The sequence below is a fragment of the Eriocheir sinensis genome, chromosome 32 (assembly GCF_024679095.1).
Source record: "Eriocheir sinensis breed Jianghai 21 chromosome 32, ASM2467909v1, whole genome shotgun sequence".
NCBI classification, from domain to species: Eukaryota; Metazoa; Arthropoda; class Malacostraca; order Decapoda; family Varunidae; genus Eriocheir; species Eriocheir sinensis.
In genome coordinates, this window is record NC_066540.1 from 13,534,162 (window position 1) to 13,554,251 (window position 20,090).

The window sequence follows — 20,090 nt, forward strand, 5'->3', positions numbered from 1 at the left end:
ACGATGAATTCACAAACTTATCAATGACTACGAGGAGACTTGGCTATTTTTTATTTTTATTTTATTTATTTATTTATTTATTTGTTTATTTATTTATTTTTTGCAACAATGAGAGTGCACCTTGTTCAGTTCATAGTGTTGTGAGTGCACATTTCCCTGATACCTACATGTCTACCCCTGAACATGAATCCCAGTTGTCTCCTTTCCCTTCACCTCATAAGCATAGTAACACTGGCATTCATATACAAAACACTTCAAGGACTTTACTGTGCCCACTTCTCCTCACGCCAACCATGGTCAGAGGTTCTTGACGTGACTGATGACAATGCAAAATAGAGAACTGCCTAACATCAATATCTCTTCCATTAACTTGCCCTCTCAAGAGTAGTGAAGTCATGGCAGACATAGAAGGAGCGTCACTGTTATTGTGCCGCTGCTGTACTAATGTCAGCAGATGGGGAGGGCAACCTCTTGTACTGGGGGGCAAGTGAATATGGCATCAGTTTTGGTAATAAGCATATCATAATTAAGTGAAGTGTTTATTACCTACATTACATACGCATGCACCTCACATTGAAGTGTTCAGTACATACTTATGTTTGCACATTTAAACACACTGCAGTCACTTATTTTTATTTACAATCATGGCTCCAGGAGTATTAGCCCTTTCGTGGGTAGAGGCGAAAAAATGTGATCTAAAAATGATTGATCCAGACCAGCAAAATTGCCACAACCTTTGAAAAACGCTTGTGTTAAGGTAAAGGAAGCTGCATCCAATTCAGATCTGTTTCCTGCTGTCTATGCTGTCAGCCTGTCACTAGCATTGTCATAGAGATAAAAGAATTGAGAACATTTCCTGTGTACTGGGAAGGTGCTACTACCTCCCAAGACTCAATATTTTCTTCATTTTCTTAATTTTTAATCACAATATGTATCACAGTTTTTTTTTTTTTTTTTTTTTTTTTTTTTACAACAAAGGAGGCAGCTCAAGGGCACACAAAAAAAGAAAACAATAATAAAAAAAAAGCCCGCTACTCGCTGCTCCTAAAGTAAAACAAAAGAGACATTTGTTAAGTCTACATCTGTGGTGCATAGAGTAAGAGTGATATAGTTTAGGTATATCAAATTATACAGTTCTGTGACAAAATAATCTGCTGTCTATACTGGTGTCTGCTTCATTGACACTGTACGGGTTAAAGGCAGTGCAGCAGGCAGAGGCGGAGGAGTGCAAACACTAAGTTGCAGAGCCTGGAGCCCCGACACACCCGAGACACGGAGAATTAAGGATGATAAAGTGAATTGAAATGGACAAGGTCTGGCAGACTAAGAGGATCAAGCAATGAGTCAGTTTGAGAAAATAGTGACAGAAAGTTAGATATAAATAGCAACACAGACGTCTTCCGAAATTTTTATTCTTCGATTACCGTTTTGGGAGCAAAGAAAACTTATGGACGTGAATTGCTGGCTTTCTCGAATTATATTTACATCTATTTATCCCACTTCATAAGGATGCCTAAATATGCATTTCTTAGAAGGGCAAAGGGAGTGTGGAGACTCGATAGAACTTTTAAGTGAATGAAGGGCTTTAATAAGGTACTGGTGGCAAAAGAGAAGGGAAAGGCATGCAGTAATGGGTTTATATGTAAATGAAGGGCTTTCAATGGGTTCTGGTGGTAAGAGAGCACAGCTGGACATGTAGCAATGGGTTTATAAGTGAATGAAGAGCTTTAACCCGGTAGCAGCGACGGGCCAAATTTGTGGCTTACTGTGTAGCAGTGATGGGCCAAATTTGTGCCATGATTTAACCCCCCCCCCAAATAGATGATACATAAACTGATCACAAATGCTTCGATATATATTATGAAATGGTTTGTGAGGGGTGATTTTTTCTCATTTTTCTCGCTTGGAGGGACCATTAAGAAACATGATCCCCACTGCTACTGGGTTAATGAGGGCCATGTCAAAAAAAATTCTGCTGGTAACAAGACTTGCTGTAAAGTGCATGCTAGATTCAATAAAGGCAAAGGCAAAAATTGGTTAAAAATAGACTGGTGGATGAGTAGAACAGGCTAGGCAGTCGTGTGGTAAGTGCCAGAATGACGGACACCTTCAAGGAAAGGCTACACACATTCATGGCGAGGGAGGATGGGTGGTGACTGGCTTAGGCTACAGTGGCTGCCCCGTGTAGGCCGACTGTCTAACTGGCCCCTTGCAGACTCCTTATGTTGTGTCTTTATTCTCTCCTTCCTTACTGTCCTCCTCTTATATTTTTCCTCTTTCTCTCCTATTTCTCCTCTTGTTTTTGTTACAGCAGAGGAGTCAGTTCAAGGGCATAAAAAAAGGTAACAAATGTGAAAAAAAGCCCGCTACTCACTGCTCCTATAAAGAGTTAGTGGAGTGGCCGAAAGAGGGGTCAGTTTCGGGAGGAGAGTTGTCCTAATACCCTAGTGCAAAAGTGTTCAGAACGTACCTTCCATGGGTCTAAAGAAGGAATCAAGAGTATTATAGTATGTGTTCTGACCCTCTTATTGTGTGTGAAGAGGTTTTGATCCTGTTTAACCTTCCTTATAGAGAATTTGATCTCATATATTCGTGGGAGTTGGGTGAATGCATACATCTTTCTCCTCTAGCTTAATCCTGTGCTGTCCAACTTCCTAATGTAATGTAAACAAGTATATCCTCATTCTTTCATCCCTTTCACTGGCTTCTTTGCTGGGAAAAATCTCTCTCTCTCTCTCTCTCTCTCTCTCTCTCTCTCTCTCTCTCTCTCTCTCTCTCTCTCTCTCTCTCTCTCTCTCTCACACATCATGTCCAAAAGCAAGTTATTGGAGACAGGATGCAGTGGTGGACAGACAGACAGAGAGGAAATCGGACAAACAGACAGACACAGACAGGCAGAGTAACATATACATACACACATAGATACATAGACAGACACAGACAGGCAGTGACATACATACATACACACATACATACAGACAGACAGACACACAAAAAAAACACTGACATATGGAGACAGATGCATGAATAGATAAATAGACAGACAGACATACAGATATTGAATGGAAACACACACACACACACACACACACAAAAAAAAAAAAGTAAGGATGTTCGAGTTGGGCAGGGACACACACACACACACACACACACACACACACACACACACACACACAGGATGCAGATGTTTCAGTACCAAAGGTCTTGATACCCTCTCCTCATCCTCATCCTCTTCTTTTCTTCTTCATCATCCTCTTTTTTTGTGTTGTTTTTCTTGTTCATTTTCCTCTCCTGCTTCTTCTTCTTTTTCTTCATCCTCTATTTTGTTGTATTTCTTCTTTTTCTTCTTCTTCTTCTTCTTTTTCACACTAAGGTTATTACAAACACTCTCTCTCTCTCTCTCTCTCTCTCTCTCTCAGCTGATAAGATAAGAGGGAAGGAAGTGGAGTTTTTAAAGGAATTCGATGATAAAAACGACAATAGAGTAATTAAATCGTTTGTGCCTTGTTCCCTACCTTCTTTTGTTTGTTTGTATTACTCGTTGTACTAGTAGTAAAAGTAGTAGTGGTAATAGCAGTAGTTGTAGTTCTTGTAGTAGCTATAGTAGTAGTAGTAGTTGTAGTGGTGGTAGTAGTAATGGTAGTAGTGTTAGTGATAGTGGTAGTAATAGTAAGAGTTGTAATAGTAGTAGTATCAGTGTTACTAGTCATGTTAGTGGTAGTGGTGGTGGTGACTGTAGTGTGGTGGTGGGCAGCATCTAATCAACTGTAATTAGTAGATTATTGTTGAATGTCCAACACGCACACATGTCCACCAACACACACACACACACATACTTATTCTATTTTTCTAGTATATATATATATATATATATATATATATATATATATATATATATATATATATATATATATATATATATATATATATATATATATATATATATATATATATATATATATATATATATATATATATATATATCAATTTTGGAGATAAAAGCTTCTTAAACATGTTTGTTTATGATGGAAAAATCCAAGGAAAAATAACTTGAGAAAACTTGCCAGATCTAAAGAAGCTCTTTGAACACTGTATCAAGTGGCAGATGGATTTCAGTGTGGATAAATATCATGTAACAAAGTTTGGGAAAAGTGATGAGACCAGATTGGGAATATAGGTTAGGAAATTCAAACTTCCAAATATCAGAAAGGGAAGAAGCTTTGGTGTGATAACAACAAATTAACATTAACAAATCATTTAAATGAAAAAGCAATGAATATGAAGATATTAAAATTATTAGCAAACCTGAGTGGCCTTGACATGTATAAATGAGGCTATGATGAGGAAGGTAATTATATCATACATAAGGCAAACTAGAGGATCCAGCAGCAGTCTAGAATTAACTGTTGAGGGAGTACAAGGGGCTGCTATGTGATGGCATCCTGGCTTGAAAAATTTAACTTAAAAAGAAAGACAGGAGATTAAGGTGGTTTGGACATGTGAGGAGAAGAGGAGAACACATCCTGAGACATGCACTGAACTTTGAGGTAGAGGGCAGAAGACCACCAGCTAGGAAGGCCAAGGGAGAAGTGGAGAAAGGTGGTGGAGGAAGATATGAGGAGGCTGAACATCACAGAAGAAATGGCTTTGGACCGGCAACAGTGGAGGAGGCTCATCTCCTGTCCAACCCCACCATAGGAAATAAATGGACGTTAAACGATGATGATGATGATGATGATGATGATGATGACAGGAGTTGAATCTGCCAATCCTGGAGGAGATAAGAGGAGACAGGATGTTGTTGCATAAGTGTGCCACAAGAGAAGATAAGACAGATATAAATGGATGTATATCATGTGTGAAATTAAGATCAAGAGAACACAGTAGAGAAATATTTGAGGCAGTAAGGATGTAAGGCAATTCAGTTTTCCAAATAGAGCATTTTTTTTTTCTTTTCTTTTTTTTTCTCTTTTTTTACAACAAAGGAGACAGCTCTAGGGCACAAAAAAAGGACACTGTAATAAAAAAAGCCCGCTACTCGCTGCTCCTAAAAAGAATCCAAAGAGGTGGCCGAAAGAGAGGTTGATCAGTGGAATCCAATACCAGATGTAGCTGTGTCAGTAGCCTTCACAAATTAAAAGGAATCTCTCACCTCCTTCCTCTTATCTCCACCCCTCTCACCTCCACTCCCTCACCCCTCTTCTCCACCCCTCCCCTCCACCCTTCTCACCTCCACCCCCTCTCTCCCCTCCACCCCTCTCACCTCCACCCCTCTCTCACCTCCACCCCATTTCTCCCCCCCACAGGAGTGACCGCACAGATGTGGTGGGTGAGCTCAAGACCCCCGAGGAGCAGGTGGAGGACTTGCGGATCCTATGTGAAGGGTATGCCCGCAGCCTGGAAAAATGCCTCCACACCCACTCCCTGTCGGACGAGAAGAAGCAGGTGGGTGTGTGGGGGGGGGGATGAGGGGGGAAGGTGGTGGTGGGTGTGGGGGGAGCTCATGAATGTGGGTGTGGGTGAATGTGTGATATTGTAGAGAGAAAGAAGGGGGATAGATTAGTGGGGGGGGGGGGGGGCAGCGAAGGGCAGAGCTGGTGGGTGTAGTTGGAAATGAGAGGGGGAAGCTGGTGTGTGTAGGGGGGTGAGGGGGGGTGTTGGGGGGGATGGGTGATGTGGTAATGGGAGAGTAAGAGTGGGGAAAGCTGGTGTTTGTGTATAGGGGTAAAGGGAACTGGTGGGTGAAGGAGGGGGAGGAGGAGACAGCTAAGGGGTGGAGGGGGGATGAGGGGGAGGCTAATGAGTGTAAGGGAAGATGAGGGGGGAGTTATAGCGTATTGGTGTGGGGAGGAGGAATAGTAGGAGTAATAGTACGGGAAGAAGGGAAGGGAGATTATCAGGCATATTATAAGACATTTCGCTGCCCACGTACACATATTTGACAAGGCTTTCGTAGGAGTTTGTGGGCATTTCCAGGAGTAGCTTGATGACCCTGGTGGTAGTTTGACCCTTCTTCTGTACCGTGAACCTAAAGAAGCACTCATTAGAACCCAACTAACCCCCTCTTTGACCTTTAGAATTAGCTGATATGAGATGCAAAAATGTCTTATAATACTGACCATAGTTGGTGTGGGGAGGAGAAATAGGAGTAGTAATAGTAAGGGAAGAAGGGAAAGAAAGAAGGGAAGGGAGATTATCGGGCATATTATAAGACATTTCGCTGCCCATGCACACATATTTGACAAGGCTTTCATAAGAGTTTGTGGGCATTTCCAGGAGTAGCTTGATGACCCTGGTGGTAGTTTGACCCTTCTTCTGTACCATGAACCCGAACAAACACTCATTAGAACCCGACTGACCCCCTCTTTGACCTTTAGAATTAGCTGATGCGGGAAGCGAAAGTCTTACAATACCGACCTATAAGTGATGATAGTGATAGTGCTTTTGAGGCAGAAAGGAAGGGAAGGGTAGAGGAGGTAGAGAAGAGGTAGGAAAAGTATGGTAAAGGAAGGGAATGGATAGGGAATACATTATCATAGATTTTTTTTCTCTCTCTCTCTCTCTCTCTCTCTCTCTCTCTCTCTCTCTCTCTCTCTCTCACATAACCTCACCCTGTTGCCCCTTCCTCCCCTTCATTTCACCCTTCACCCTGACCTCCCACACCCTTCTCACCCTGACACCTTTCCTTCACTCTCTCCACACCCTTCCACCTCTCCTCACCCTATCTACACCCTAACACTAATCCTACCTCATACCACCCTTTCCCCATCACCTTTCTCACCCTTTTCACCTGGCAACCTTCACCCTTCACTTTTCTCATTTCTCACCCTCATCACCCTTGTCACCCTGCAGAGGAAGGTGCCGGAGTTCCAGGCGGCGGAACTGCTGAAGGAGGCGCTCACCCAAATGACCCCCCAAGAGGACCCAGAACAGGATCTTTTTAGGTACGGAACACACACACACACACACACACACACACACACACATGCAGCGTATTTAAGCGTATATGTATCTCGATTGATCTCATTCGTTTACTTGTCCTGTTTTTTTTTATATATACGTATATGCCGCTGGGTGAAAAAAAATTACAGTCATCCCTCAAATAGTATGGTTTCCAATAGTTTGGTGTCGGTTTTATACGGATTGTCATGGAAGATCTTTTAGGATTTTTAAATTTCCTGGTTGTTGGGAAATTTAAAAATCCTAAAAATTCTTCTTAGAAAATCCACATAAAACCAAAACAGAACTATTGGAAACCGTACTATTTGAGGGACAACTGTATTATTATTATTATTATTATTATTATTATTATTAAACACACCACTGCCACCTCACCACCTACTCACCACCACACACAGGACTTTGATCGGTCGCTTGGTTGAGCTACATCAGGCGTTGGGGTTGAACCAGCTGGAGTTCGAGGATTCGTTGGAGAAGCAGGTGCTCGGTCCGCTCACCCACCTGGTTAAGGATGACTTCCCCTCCATATTCAAGCAGAAGAAGCAACTCAAGCAGGTGTGTGTGTGTGTGTGTGTGTGTTTACAGAGTTGAAGTACACGGGATTAGAACTTGTCTTATATTATTGTCTGTTTTCATCCGACGGCCTTAACGTTTTGTGTGTGTGTGTGTGTGTGTGTGTGTGTGTGTGTGTGTGTGTGTGTGTGTGTGTGTGTGTGTGTCATTGCTAACTAGAAAACAACTCGGTAAGGTGTCTGTGTGTGTGTGTGTGTGTGTGTGTCATTGCTAAACTAGAAAAACAACTCATTAAGGTGTGTGTGTGTGTGTGTCATTGCTAAACTAGAAAAACAACTCAGTAAGGTGTGTGTGTGTGTGTGTGTGTAAATCAGCATATGCAGTATATTTTCAATTTTTTGCCCTATCAGATTTTTCTATGTTGAAAAGAATACATTTTTCAAGGTTAAAACTGCCTAGTTGTTCCTCATTTCACATCACAGTACTTATTCCACCACTCATTCATTTTTTTCATGTTTATTTATTTATTTTATTTTTTTAATCATGTATTCTGGATTTGGGAATTTTAAAGCCTTAGCTCATGCAAACAGTTGCCTCAATTTTGGAACTATTTTTATTTTTGTTATTATTATTTTCTGGCAAGTATGAATGTGTGTCCCATAGATATATTTGAATGACGAATCCTTATTTATGCTCGTACCATATTTACATGTTTATTTAACTAATTTTGAAGGTTGCTCTATATACATCTGTGTTTACATAAATTTAGAAGACTTTTTACACTATTGGCTGTTTGCATGGTTACGATGTTCACTGTTCCAATATTTCTAGTTGTTTGCATCATTCTCCTGTGACATGCAACTTGTTTATGGCATGTTCACAGCTTAGCATCCACTCCGTATTTCCTGACTTGTCGGAAATGTTCAGTCGCAGAAATTTCTGTTCCATCAACCTTCAAAAGCAGCGTTCACCCCACGGCAGTATCCTTGTTCTTTTACCGCCTCCCCTGCTTCTTCTGACTGCATGAAGCGGACAGTTCCATCACTGACTTTGGTAACCGTCAATAAACATCTAAATGGAAGAATTACACTATTTGATGGCATTCTACCAGCCTCCTGCACACTCCTTATGTTCTTGGTCTTTCTGGCGTGGGCGAGAAATTTGTACCAAGAGAACATGTCTGTGAGGAAGGACAAGGCATAGGGTCGTATTTTAAAACATATCGCCGCCCAAGTAGTACACATATTTGACAAAGCTTTCGTATGAGTTTAGGGCATTTCCAGGAGTAGTTTTTTGACCCTGGTGGTAGTTTGATCCTTCTTCGGTAGCATGAACCTAAAAAAACACTCATTAGAAACTGATTCATCCATTCTTTGACTTTTAGAAATAGTCGATGTGAGAAGTAAAGGTGTCTTGTAATGCTGACCCTAAGCTTCTACCACGCTGCGATCACTGCTTATGTCGGAGTTGGTGGAACAGGATTGAGTAGTGCGTCATAATCATAAGCTTTTAATGTTAGAATTGTCTGGATGTGGATGTTATTTTTATTATTATTACTCTTATTATTATTTCTTTCTTCAGTTCTTTCATTGAAGATTTGGGTTAATGATTTTTTTGAGTGTTTATGATGCAAAATAGGTGGAAATGTTAACAGACTGAGAGATAAGTAGCCAAGACATATAGATGAATGGTTGATTAGGGGATAGGTGATTAGAGAAAGATTCAAGGTTGACAGATAGATAAAAAGGTGTCGGGGGAAGCTAGTGGGTGTGGGTGTGGGGGGATGAGTGGTGTAGTCGAGAGAATGAAGGGGGAAGCTAGTGGGGGGGGGGGACAAGGAAGGGGAGAGCTGTTGGGTGTAGTGGGGAATGAGAGGGGGAAGCTGCTGAATGATGGGAGGGTGAGAGGGGGAGCTAGTTGGTGGGTGTGGGGGGGATGAGTAATTTAATAGAGAGAATGAAGGGGGTGGGGGGGTTAAAGGAGCTGACGGGACCTTAGCACTCCTTGAATCTTGGCGGGGGTGCGTGGACTCGGTCACAGCCACTGTTGCCAGATTGTCGTACTCAGAGCATAGTATTTGCCGGTTTCTGACGCCTAATTATTGCCAAGAAACATCAGGATCTAACTCTTTTAACGATAACTATGAATAGCCCAGAAGACAATTTTGGGGTAGGAAGTCGGGAAATATACCTAAGTGGCTGAGTACGACAATCTGGCAACACTGGTCACAGCCTGGAGGGTGGTGCGCTGCCTGAAAAGTATGGGTACCGCAGGGTTAATGAATAAAGATTGAAATAGACAGATGAAGAGAGATGAGTTGATAGATAAATAGACTGATGGATAGGTAATGGATTGACAAATAAGTTGAGACTGATGGGAGGAGAAATGGACTGAGAGAGAGAGAGAGAGAGAGAGAGAGAGAGAGAGAGAGAGAGAGAGAGAGAGAGAGAGAGAGAGAGAGAGAGCACCCCATCACCTCCCCACACCCCATCACCACCTAATCACATCCCTCAACACCCCACAGTCCATCCTTACCCCACAGCCTACCCTCACCCCACCAGCACTCCATCACCCCCCTATGCACACAAGCCCCTTCCGACACCCCCACTCCATTATCCCAATGCCGCCACCCCCCATAGGTCGGTCTGGACGTGGACGCGGGCAAGACCAGACTGAAGAGTGCCATGGCCAACCCAGGGCCAAACGCAAAGGTGGACCTGTACCGAGAGGAGCTGGAGGAGGCCGAGGCCAGGCTGGACCAGACGAAGGTATGCACGCTTGTGTGTGTGTGTGTGTGTGTGTGTGTGTGTAAGAGAGAGAGAGAGGGGGGGATGGGGGTTGTGTGTTTATTTTTGCATGTTATTTATTATTGTTATTATTATGATTATTATTATGATTATTATTGTTGTTGTTGTTATTATTATTATGCATCTATATAGTTTGCTTTTCATAGTGTTAATGTGCATGCTTAATTTGTGCTTATAAAAGTGTGTGTTTTGTAGTGTACAGGCCTGTATTCTGAACCCCTTCCACCCCACATGGCCGTCAGGACATGTGGGCTAAACCCCAGGCTGCTCTGCACACTTAGTTCACACCACTAGTGTACCAGGACTGTTGACTGCTTATCAGATCACATGAAAAATTGTTTTATTTTTGGTAGTAACATTTTTTAGTTTGTGGGCCATCCATTGATGTTGAAAACACACATGACTTTGGTCTTTTGGGGAGAAGCCACGATGGTTGACATAATGACTGTTGCAACGCCACCCTTCAGTGGGAGGATTGGAACTATAGTCCATTCACTTAAGCTGGATCCCTAGCTCCCAGGTAAGTAAATAAGGATGCTGCTGATTGGCTGTTGGTGCGAGGGGTGGCTGACGTCTCCGTCGCCCAACACACCAGCCTGGGTTTAGAAGATATTCATATTTCCTTATTTAGCTCATCTCTTACACAAGATAGGTAAATTATGTTGACATTATTGGCATTAGCAGTAATTTTACAACTATTTCATGATTTTCAAAACTTGATAAGGTAAAAAAGTAATTACGGTCAGCAGAAGTCAGAGAATAGTATTCACTGTTTATACCAAGCTTTACTTATACTGTAATAGATATTTCCAGCAATTATGGAATCAATTTTAGAATAAAACACTTGTTCTCATACTTAAAATCCTCCAGAATATGATGGTGATACTTTCAGTTTTTATATGAAATGCATTATAGATGACAAGGAAGCATTTGTGAAAAATGCTAGAAGTATTAATTGTTACTCCTTGAGTTATAGTCACTATACTTATTTTAATTTAGTTTATACCATATCAAGTTTTGAAAATCATGTTATAGTTGTACAATCACTTCTCAATCCAATGAACTGAACAAAATTTGCCCAACTTGTGTAACAGATGAGCTAAGTAAAGAAATATAAATATTTTCTGAACCCACATGACTGTATTGGCCAGTGGAGGTGCCAAGTCAAGCAGCATTGCCCGTATTTGCTCAGCCAGGAATCCAGCCACAGGTGAGAGGGATTCATCTCAAGTGAGGCAAATTTTGTTAAGTTCATTGGATTGAAAAGTGATTGTACAACTATAACACAATTTTCAAAACTTGCTATAAACTCAACAATCCCTCACCAGTGTAGTGACCACACACATGCAGAAAAGGCCTCAGATTCCCCAGGGATGGAGGAGATCTCGGTGGCTCATGGTGGAGTGCTGGCCTTCACACTGTCCTGGCCATGATAGTCCACTCATTTGAGTCTGTTTCTTTCTTTCCAAGGGTCCAAGGCAGCGATGCCAAATTATCGTACACACCGTATTGCATTTTCGTAGTTTCTTACTGATATCTATAGCAAAAACAAACATCAGTAAATAACAGTTTTAACGCTAACTTTAATATTCTTTTGTTATTTGTGTAGGTACGAGAGTTTGAGGCTTAAAAATGATAAATACAATGTGGAGAATACGATAACCTGGCAATGCTGGTCAGAGGCCACACAGTACACTTTGGGGTATTGTGACTTAAACTCTTGTTTCTTCACTCATACATGCAGAATCCACTGTTTTGAGGCCCTTCATGTATGTGTTTGTATGTGTGTGTGTGTGTTTTGTTTGCATATGCTTGTTTTGTTTGTGTTTTCATCTGTAATCTCTTTCTGGCACGTTTTGAGTCTCCCCTTGCCCATGGTTGTTTGTATGTTTGCCATGCTTGATAAATGAAAACATCTATTTTCAGTTTCTCCCGTCCTTACTTGATTTACTTCAGTTTGTTGGTTCTTCCATGGCTTGTATTTACTGGGGAATTTTCCTTTATTTATTTCATCATCTTTAGTACATCCGTTTACTCATCCATTCATTTATTTACCTACTAATTGACTGTAACAACATCAACCTTTTATTAAGTATTAGTTTGTCTGAATTTATTCTGGATGTGTATAGCTGGTACCTGGTCACCCCTTATTGCAAGGCATATTAATCACTCAAAGGCGAGGGTAACAGAAGGCACCACCTACATTGCCTCCACACCACATACAGGACACCTCAGCCCTAAAACCAATGCCTGGAGTTTGTGTTCTAAAATTATGTCCTTCCTATCAAATGTTTTCTCAGGTTTAGGTACAGCGGCTTTCATCATCTACGTAGTATGATAACTGAAGTGCTCTGGAAAACACAAGATTTTTCAAATATTTTGATTTTTTTTTATAAATATATATTTGATGCTTCCCACCAGCCTCTCTCTCCTCCCTCATCCTGTCAACACACTTACCCCCTGCCAGCACCCTACCATCTCCTTGTCATCCTGTCATCCCCTGTATCATACCTTAACCCTTTCCATCCGTGATGCAGACGTCGGCGTCACAGTATGGAAAGGGTCAAGAGGAAATGGAAGAGGATTAATCCTTTTCTAAACCTTTCAATCCTCCTCTAAATTCCTTTTAATCCTCTTCCATTTCCTCTTAAGAGGTTTAGAAGAGGATTAAGAGGAAATGGAAGAGGATTAAGAGGTTTAGAAGAGGACTAACGGTGACGCTGACGTCGGCGTCGCCGGAGTGAAGGGGTTAGCCATGCTAACCCACCCTGCCACAGCCGTTTTACTCTCGTACAATCTAAACACACACTGTCACCATTGAATTGCAGCCTAACACCTCTTTTTCACTCTTGCCAACATTTTTTCACACCCTGTCACCCTATGCCATATAAATGCACCTTACATTCACCCTTTCATTCCCCTACCCTTCTATCACATCCCCCCCCTAATGTACCCTTCTGTCTTTAATGCGCCATACAACCCTCCATAACGCACTCTACAACCCCTTAATGCACCCACCAACCCCCAGGACTCCTACGCGTGTGACATCTACAGCCTACTAGCGCGGGAGAGAGAGGTGTCGCAGTATGTGTGTTCGTACATCACCCTGCAGCGAGCCCACTACGAGAGAGCCCTGGAAAAGCTGGACCGGGTGCAGCCTGATGTAGAGGCGCTGTTGCAGGCCTCCGCACTTAGTCCTGTGTATGGGGTGCCACTTCATGATCACCTCAAGATTGCACGGCAGGTTTGTAGTGGTGAGGAGGTTGCTGTGTTAGGGGTAGTAGTTGTAGTAATAGTAGTAGTAGTTGTTGTTGTAATAGTTGAGGTAGTGGTCAGATCTGGCCACCACACACGTAAGCCACAGCATCAGTTTTGGAATATTCTGGGTTCCACAAGAAAGTTTTATGATGTTCAGGATGATATTTTCATGGTCAAAGAGTTAAGTCATCTCTAGTTGCTTGTTCACTGTAATTACATCTTTATTTACTGTGTTCTGGCTAACTTTATAAAATCACCATTTGTCAGCTAGAATGGAATAATAAAATAAAACCGAAGAGGCGATGCTTCTGGCATTTTGCTTCAGCTCGGTGGGATGACCTGTACTTTTCTGATTTCGCGTGGAATGATTACTGCTTCCAGGAGAGAGACCCCTCTGTGTGTGCCCAGCGCATCACAGAGGTGATTGTCTCTGGAATGGAGGCATACATTCCATGTACTTTCTCTACTCCTCATGCTTAAAAGCCTTGGTTTAATCATGCTTGTTCTCGTGCTGTCAAAGATAGAGAGGCAGCTCACAAAAGGCACCAGAGTCTTCACACTCCTGCTAGCCATGATCTTTATATTTCTGCCCGGAATCATGCCTAATCTATTCTTCGACTTACTAAAACCTCCTTCATTAATAGAAATACCATCCTGAACTTAATGAAAGGGGACCTCTTAGTAGTAATAGTGGTGGCATAAGCTTACAGTTGAGTATTCTTAGGAAAGGTCACCTTTTGTAAGATGATGGTTTATTTTAGACTTTGACCTCAGTCTGTTTTGTCTCTTACCTTTATTTTTTTCTCTTCCTCTTCAACTCTTGACTGTCCACCTGTTTATGGTGACTGGAACAGCAAGGCGATGATTCATATTGAGTTAGCATACATTAGGTTAGTGTTCATGTTTGTTTGTGCATATGGTCATCAGAAGAATGCAGGGAGTATGTTTGTTAATCAAGGTTATTAAGCTGGGTAAAGTTATGTAATGTTAAATTATTGTTGTTTGTTTGGGTGTGTAGTGTCTGTGTCTTCATGTTATGTTAGGAAAGTGTGTGTCTGTGTGGGGCTAACCACTGCATGATGTCTGTGCAGGATGTGGCAGTGGTGATTCGTATGTGTGTGCGCCGGCTGGTGGAGGCGGGCCTGTACGAGGAGGGTCTGCTGCGTGTGGCCGGCAGTGCCCTCAAAGTGCGGCGCCTCAAGAGTGCCTTTGATGCTGGTCAGGTGACCCCAGAGAGCCTGGCAGTGGGGGATGAGTATGACGTCCATGTGGTCGCTGGTGCCCTCAAGTGTTACCTCAGGGAGCTTCCTGAGCCATTGCTGACACACATGCTGCATGCTGACTGGCTGGAGGCTGTGCGGCAGCCTGACCACCACCAGCGCCTGAAAGCCCTGTGGCTGGTGTCCAGCCGCCTGCCCAAGACACACCAGAAAAACCTGTCCTTCCTGGTCCAGTTCCTGGCTCTGGTTGCAGCCAACGTAGCGCACAACAAGATGACACCCGGCAACCTTGCCACAGTGGTCGCCCCCAACCTGCTGTGGGACCAGCGGGATGATGGGGCAGAGTCCCTGGAGGCCCTCTCCCTGGGGCGCAGCGTCTCCTTGGCAGGGGACTACCGGGGCATAGTGGAGCACTTCGTGGAATACTGCGACTACTTCTTTAAGGAGAAGTTGGATCTGGGGGCCATACCTCCCCCGCCCCCATCACCACAGCGCACCCACCATGAACCTAATGGGGCCCTGCCACTGCCAAATGCCACGGCCCCCACCCCTGCCCAGGCCCGTCCTGCCCCTAATGCCCATCGCCGCAATGTTAGTGCTGACATAACAGGCCGGATTAGTGAGGCGCCTCCCCTGGTTGACCCCTCTGATAGCCCCAAGCAGCCCCAGCGCACCAAGAAGAAGCAGGCCCCTCGGCCCCCTCAGGTGCGCCCTGTCAGCACCTATGGAGCGCTTGGCCACAATGGACAGGAGGCTTCCCAAACCACCACCTCTGAGACCTCCGAGTCCCCCGAAACCATCCGCAGCGGCACCCCACCCCGGGACACACCCACCCCTGCCACCCGTCTACATCATACCAACAGCCTGCGGCGCCCCACCGCTGAGCCTCCCAAGCCCCCAGGAGCCCCAGCCAAACCACCACGCCCCAGTCCTCCTCTGGCAGACATGCTGGAACCGCGATCTGACCTAGGTCCTGCCCCAGCTCCGCCACGCGCCCCGCTTGGCTTTGAGCAGATGCATGTACCCCGGGAGAGTGACTCTGCAGAGGAGGAGGAGGTGGTAATACGGAGCAGGAAAACAGGGGAGGAGGCGGCACCCATAGGCTTCATCACGGAGGAGGACAGGGCAGCTGGGGCAGGGCGCAGTGTGCAGGCATTCAGACAGTCCTTGGAGAATGTGTTGCAGCATCAGGCGGCTGGCCATCCCCTCACCCTGCCCCGCCATGGCCAGGAAGGGGAGGCTGCCCCACCCCCCCGCCCTGCTGCACCAGCTGCTGTCATGCCCCCAACTCCAGCCCAGCGCACCACCATCCCTGGGACAGCGGCCACTCAAACCTCTGCCCGCCCCCCAGAGCCTGTAAGTAACCCCTCCCCTCTCATTTACTGTCTGTGCAGACACGCACTAACACACACACAAACACACACTAGTTCATCCCTATACTGTCCAAATACCTTATACAAGAATTAACCAGCATCTTCATTCTTTGGAAGTAGGTAGGGGCAGGTCTATTTGGATGAGAAATGCAGCGTCCTCAACCTCCTCGAGCTGTCTTTCCCTCTTTCTCTCTCTCCTGTTCATGCTTCTTTCTTTGGGTAACCGGGGGATTAATCCTCCCAAGGGTCCTGCATCCCTACCCTATGGTGAGCAGTCAGCCAGCCCCTGATCTGGGGTGGTTGGGGGAGGGGTTTGCACCCCCATCCCCTATAAAAAAAAAATTATAAAAAATTATCCTAGCCAAAAACAAAATTAAAAGTAGGGGTCGGGGTTGGAGCGCAAGCCTCAACCCCGATCCGGTCTCGCTGGGGTGCTCGACTGCGTGGCTGGCTTCCCTGATGCATCCACATCCGGGGAGCCTGCCGTAAGCAAAGCCTTTGGGACCTTTGCACCTCAAAGGAGGAAGAGCCCCCTAGCCCCTCTTTTTGTTGGGGGTGGCCAGGGGGGTGCAGAGGCTGCACCTGCCTGTAGAACCAGGTCCAGGATTAACCTTCGGAGGGCTCTGTGTGTGGGCTCTTGGAACGTCCGGAGCCTCTCGGATGATGCTCGATGACCTCAGAAGGCTGAGGTTGGACATAGTGGTACTCTCTGAGACAAGGAGGCCTGGCAGTGGCAAGGTCAGTAAAGGGGGTACACCTACTGGTCCAGCATGAGCAATGGCTCTCATCTTGAGGGGGTAGCTATGGGCATCTCCAGCCAACTGCTGCCATTTGTGGTTGCGGTTGCTCCGGTTGATCAACGTATAATGTGAGTGAGGGTGAAGCACACACTGTAGGATACCTTCAAACGTGAGACTCTGCAAGGTGCCAAGGAGTGCATTGGAGAGCGCCTGAGATCTAGGAGTGGCTTAGCCTCGGTGGAGACACTGGAGAATACTGAGGAGAGTTGCACTGCCAGACTTGCTGGGAATCAGAACCAACATAGGGCTCTGTCATGTAAGACTAGAGCTCTCCTGAGGAGAGACAAGGAGAGGTATGTCAAGGGTCTCGCTGAGGATGTCAAGGGCCATTTAAAAGCGAATGACCTCTGACCTGCTTACCGAGCCCTGAAGAAGCTCAGCTCCATGTCCCCCTCTGTGGTGAGCACTATTCGAACAGGTTATGGCTGTCTCGGTTTCTGTCTTCCTTTGAGCAAGGGGGGATGGGGAGTGTGGTGTGTGAGGTCCTAGCAGTACCGAGAGATCGACTATAATGAGCATACTCTAATCAGGAGAATACTTGCTGGAAATGATGAGTCTGACACTTGATCAGGTCATGGTGAATTATACACACACACACACACACACACACACACACACACACACACACACTTTAACCCAAGGGCAGGCCAGATCCAGCCCACAAAGGCCTAGTGTCTGGCCTGCCACCCTGTTTAGCTGCAAGTGGTCGGCAGATGCACTCAGTGCAAGGTTCCTCCGTGTGTGCATCCATATTTTGATGAATATCAAACATGATGTAATACCACTGGCATAATGTTGGAACAGAGGCTACCATTGAAAGTGAATTCTACATTTTCATATACTAGATGGAAGTGTTTTTCAATAAAATTCTTGTATATAGTTGCATTTGAGTTCCTGTTTGTTACTCTGCCCTGTAGATTGCTCTTGAAAGCCTCATCTGGCAGTACTATGAAAAGTTTGCCACCTTCGCCCTAAGCCTTTGTTCTATCAACAGAAAACAGAGAAGCCTGCCATAAAGGAGAAGCCTACCATTAAATCCCGCCCAGTGGACCACTCTGCTGCTCCACCCACCGGCACCTTGCCCCGCCCACTTGTCCCAGAGCGTCCTGCCCCAACAGTAGCCCCTAGCACTACCCCAGCCACTCAGCAACGGACTGTTTCTACCTTCAACCCGCCCCCTCAGAGCTATCACTTACCTCCGCCCAATGTCCCACAGACACAAGGTAAGACAAGTGTGTATAGAGTGATGATAAAACTAAATGGTATATTTAGTGTTTGGCACCTGAATGTGCCTCCATGGTGCAGTGGTTAGCATGCCTAGCTATGAATCTGCAGACCTGGGTTGGAATCCTGGTCCAGGCAGTTGGCGTGCAGCCCACCCAACTGTTCATCCTTCTTTTCAAGCAGGCCAATAAACAGGTACCTGGAGAAACATGAGGAATGTAAACTGTGGTAGTCTGGATATCACACTGGCCCTGTGTTTTGGGGTAATGGGTTCTTATCCATTATAAGCTCAAGGGCCAATGCAACAGAGATGAGCACCGAGGCCATGCATAGCTATCTCAAGTGCCCTCAACTTTTCCTTTACCTGTTAGGTTTACAATTTGCGTGCTACAAACCAAATGAAAATTAAACAAGTTAGTTTGTGTTGGGGAAATGGGGATCGGGGTCTTCATGGAGTTAAGTGTGTCATGTCAGGTCGGGGGTGGACAGATATCCTCTGAATGGCAGCAAGGTGCGAATCCTTGAGTCAGTCCTTGGGGTTCTGTGATTTCCAGTGGTGAGGTGCACATAGAGGCAGGTTGTTGGGCCACACAGGTTCCCTTGCCCAGCACAGTACAGTGTGGAGGGGGGGAGACTAATGAACAGCTGGAAGATTGCACATGTAACTTGTTTATGGAGACTCCTACACTATCTCTGGACCAACCAATGGCAGCAGCAGGATTAGGGAGCAGGTGTGTCCTCAATCATGTCAATGGGCTGATGACACATGGTAGAGCATCACTGCCTTCCCTATCCCCACAGACACACTACACTCACTCACAGACTGTCATTACATCACCACACCATTGAATGGAAATGTTTCTTTAGTGATGGTTCCTTTGAATTATTATTTTTTAAAGGTATAAGCATGGGGGGATGAGGAAAGGGGATTGGGTAAATTAAGGCAGGCAGCTACAGGGTATTTTTAAGGCAGGCGGCTACGGGGTATTTTTAAATGTCCTGCGCTGTTGCGTCATAGCCGGACATATGCGTCAACATATGCTTTATCATTCAATGCTTGTATATACATAAAATTTGCAGCAGGTGTCAGTGGCATGGATTACAGAGGAGGGACTTGCCAAATCTCATCAGATTTAAATGATACCGGTTCTGAAGGTTGGGCAGATTCAGCTGAGCGAGTGCTCCTTCGTAGACATTGTATGTGGTGCCCAGAATCTGCCTGCAAGCCCGTTTTTGGACTCTGTGGTTGGCGCTGCTTAGTCTGATTAACCCGTCCGCTGCAACTGGCACAGATTTGGGTTTCACTGTTAGCCTGGTTACATATACTCCCAGGTCTTTCTCTGCCTCTGTGGTGGATAGTGGACTGTTTCCCACGTAGTATTGGTATGCTGGATATCCCCTCCCAAGGTGAATGACTACATTTTTCTTCATTGAATTGTAGAAGCCACTTTTTGTTCCATTCCTGTAGCTTGGTGATGTCTTCTTGTAGGAAATCCTCCGTCAAGGAGTTAATAGAGGATGCCCAAACAGGAGGAGTGTGTATGTGTGTGTGTGAGAACATCTATAACAGTTCAGTCATGTGCACAAAACCCACTACCTTTCCTTTCTCTCTAGAACAAGAGTCAACAACAACAACATCAACAACAACAGCAACAGCAACAACATCATCAGGGGTAGTGACAGCAACAGTGGTGGCAGAGAACAAAAGAGAGGAGGAAGGAGGAGGAGTGGTGCAGGTGGACACTATTCACTTGTACACGGTGGATAAACAACAGCCGACAGTCATCCACGTTGGGAGTAATCCGTCGGCAGGTGAGAGAGAGAGAGAGAGAGAGATTTGTGATAATGTATTTGCTATCCCTTCCCTTCCTTTACCATACTTTCCCTTCCTCTTCTCTACCTCCTCTACCCTTCCCTTCCTTTCTTCCTCAAAAG

The 20,090-nt window shown here is 44.8% G+C and overlaps 1 protein-coding gene across 2 annotated transcripts in view; it reads left to right on the forward strand.

Annotated features, from left to right (window-relative positions):
- Positions 1–20,090, forward strand: part of LOC127006173 (SH3 domain-binding protein 1-like) — a 29,355-nt gene that overhangs the window by 2,278 nt on the left and 6,987 nt on the right. For both annotated transcript variants that reach the window (XM_050875723.1, XM_050875724.1), the window contains exons 2-9: positions 5,307–5,445; positions 6,853–6,944; positions 7,359–7,515; positions 10,113–10,241; positions 13,309–13,524; positions 14,630–16,114; positions 17,926–18,154; positions 19,770–19,967. In XM_050875723.1, the coding sequence (XP_050731680.1) occupies positions 5,307–5,445; positions 6,853–6,944; positions 7,359–7,515; positions 10,113–10,241; positions 13,309–13,524; positions 14,630–16,114; positions 17,926–18,154; positions 19,770–19,967 (2,645 nt within the window). The remainder of the gene's footprint in view (positions 1–5,306; positions 5,446–6,852; positions 6,945–7,358; positions 7,516–10,112; positions 10,242–13,308; positions 13,525–14,629; positions 16,115–17,925; positions 18,155–19,769; positions 19,968–20,090) is intronic.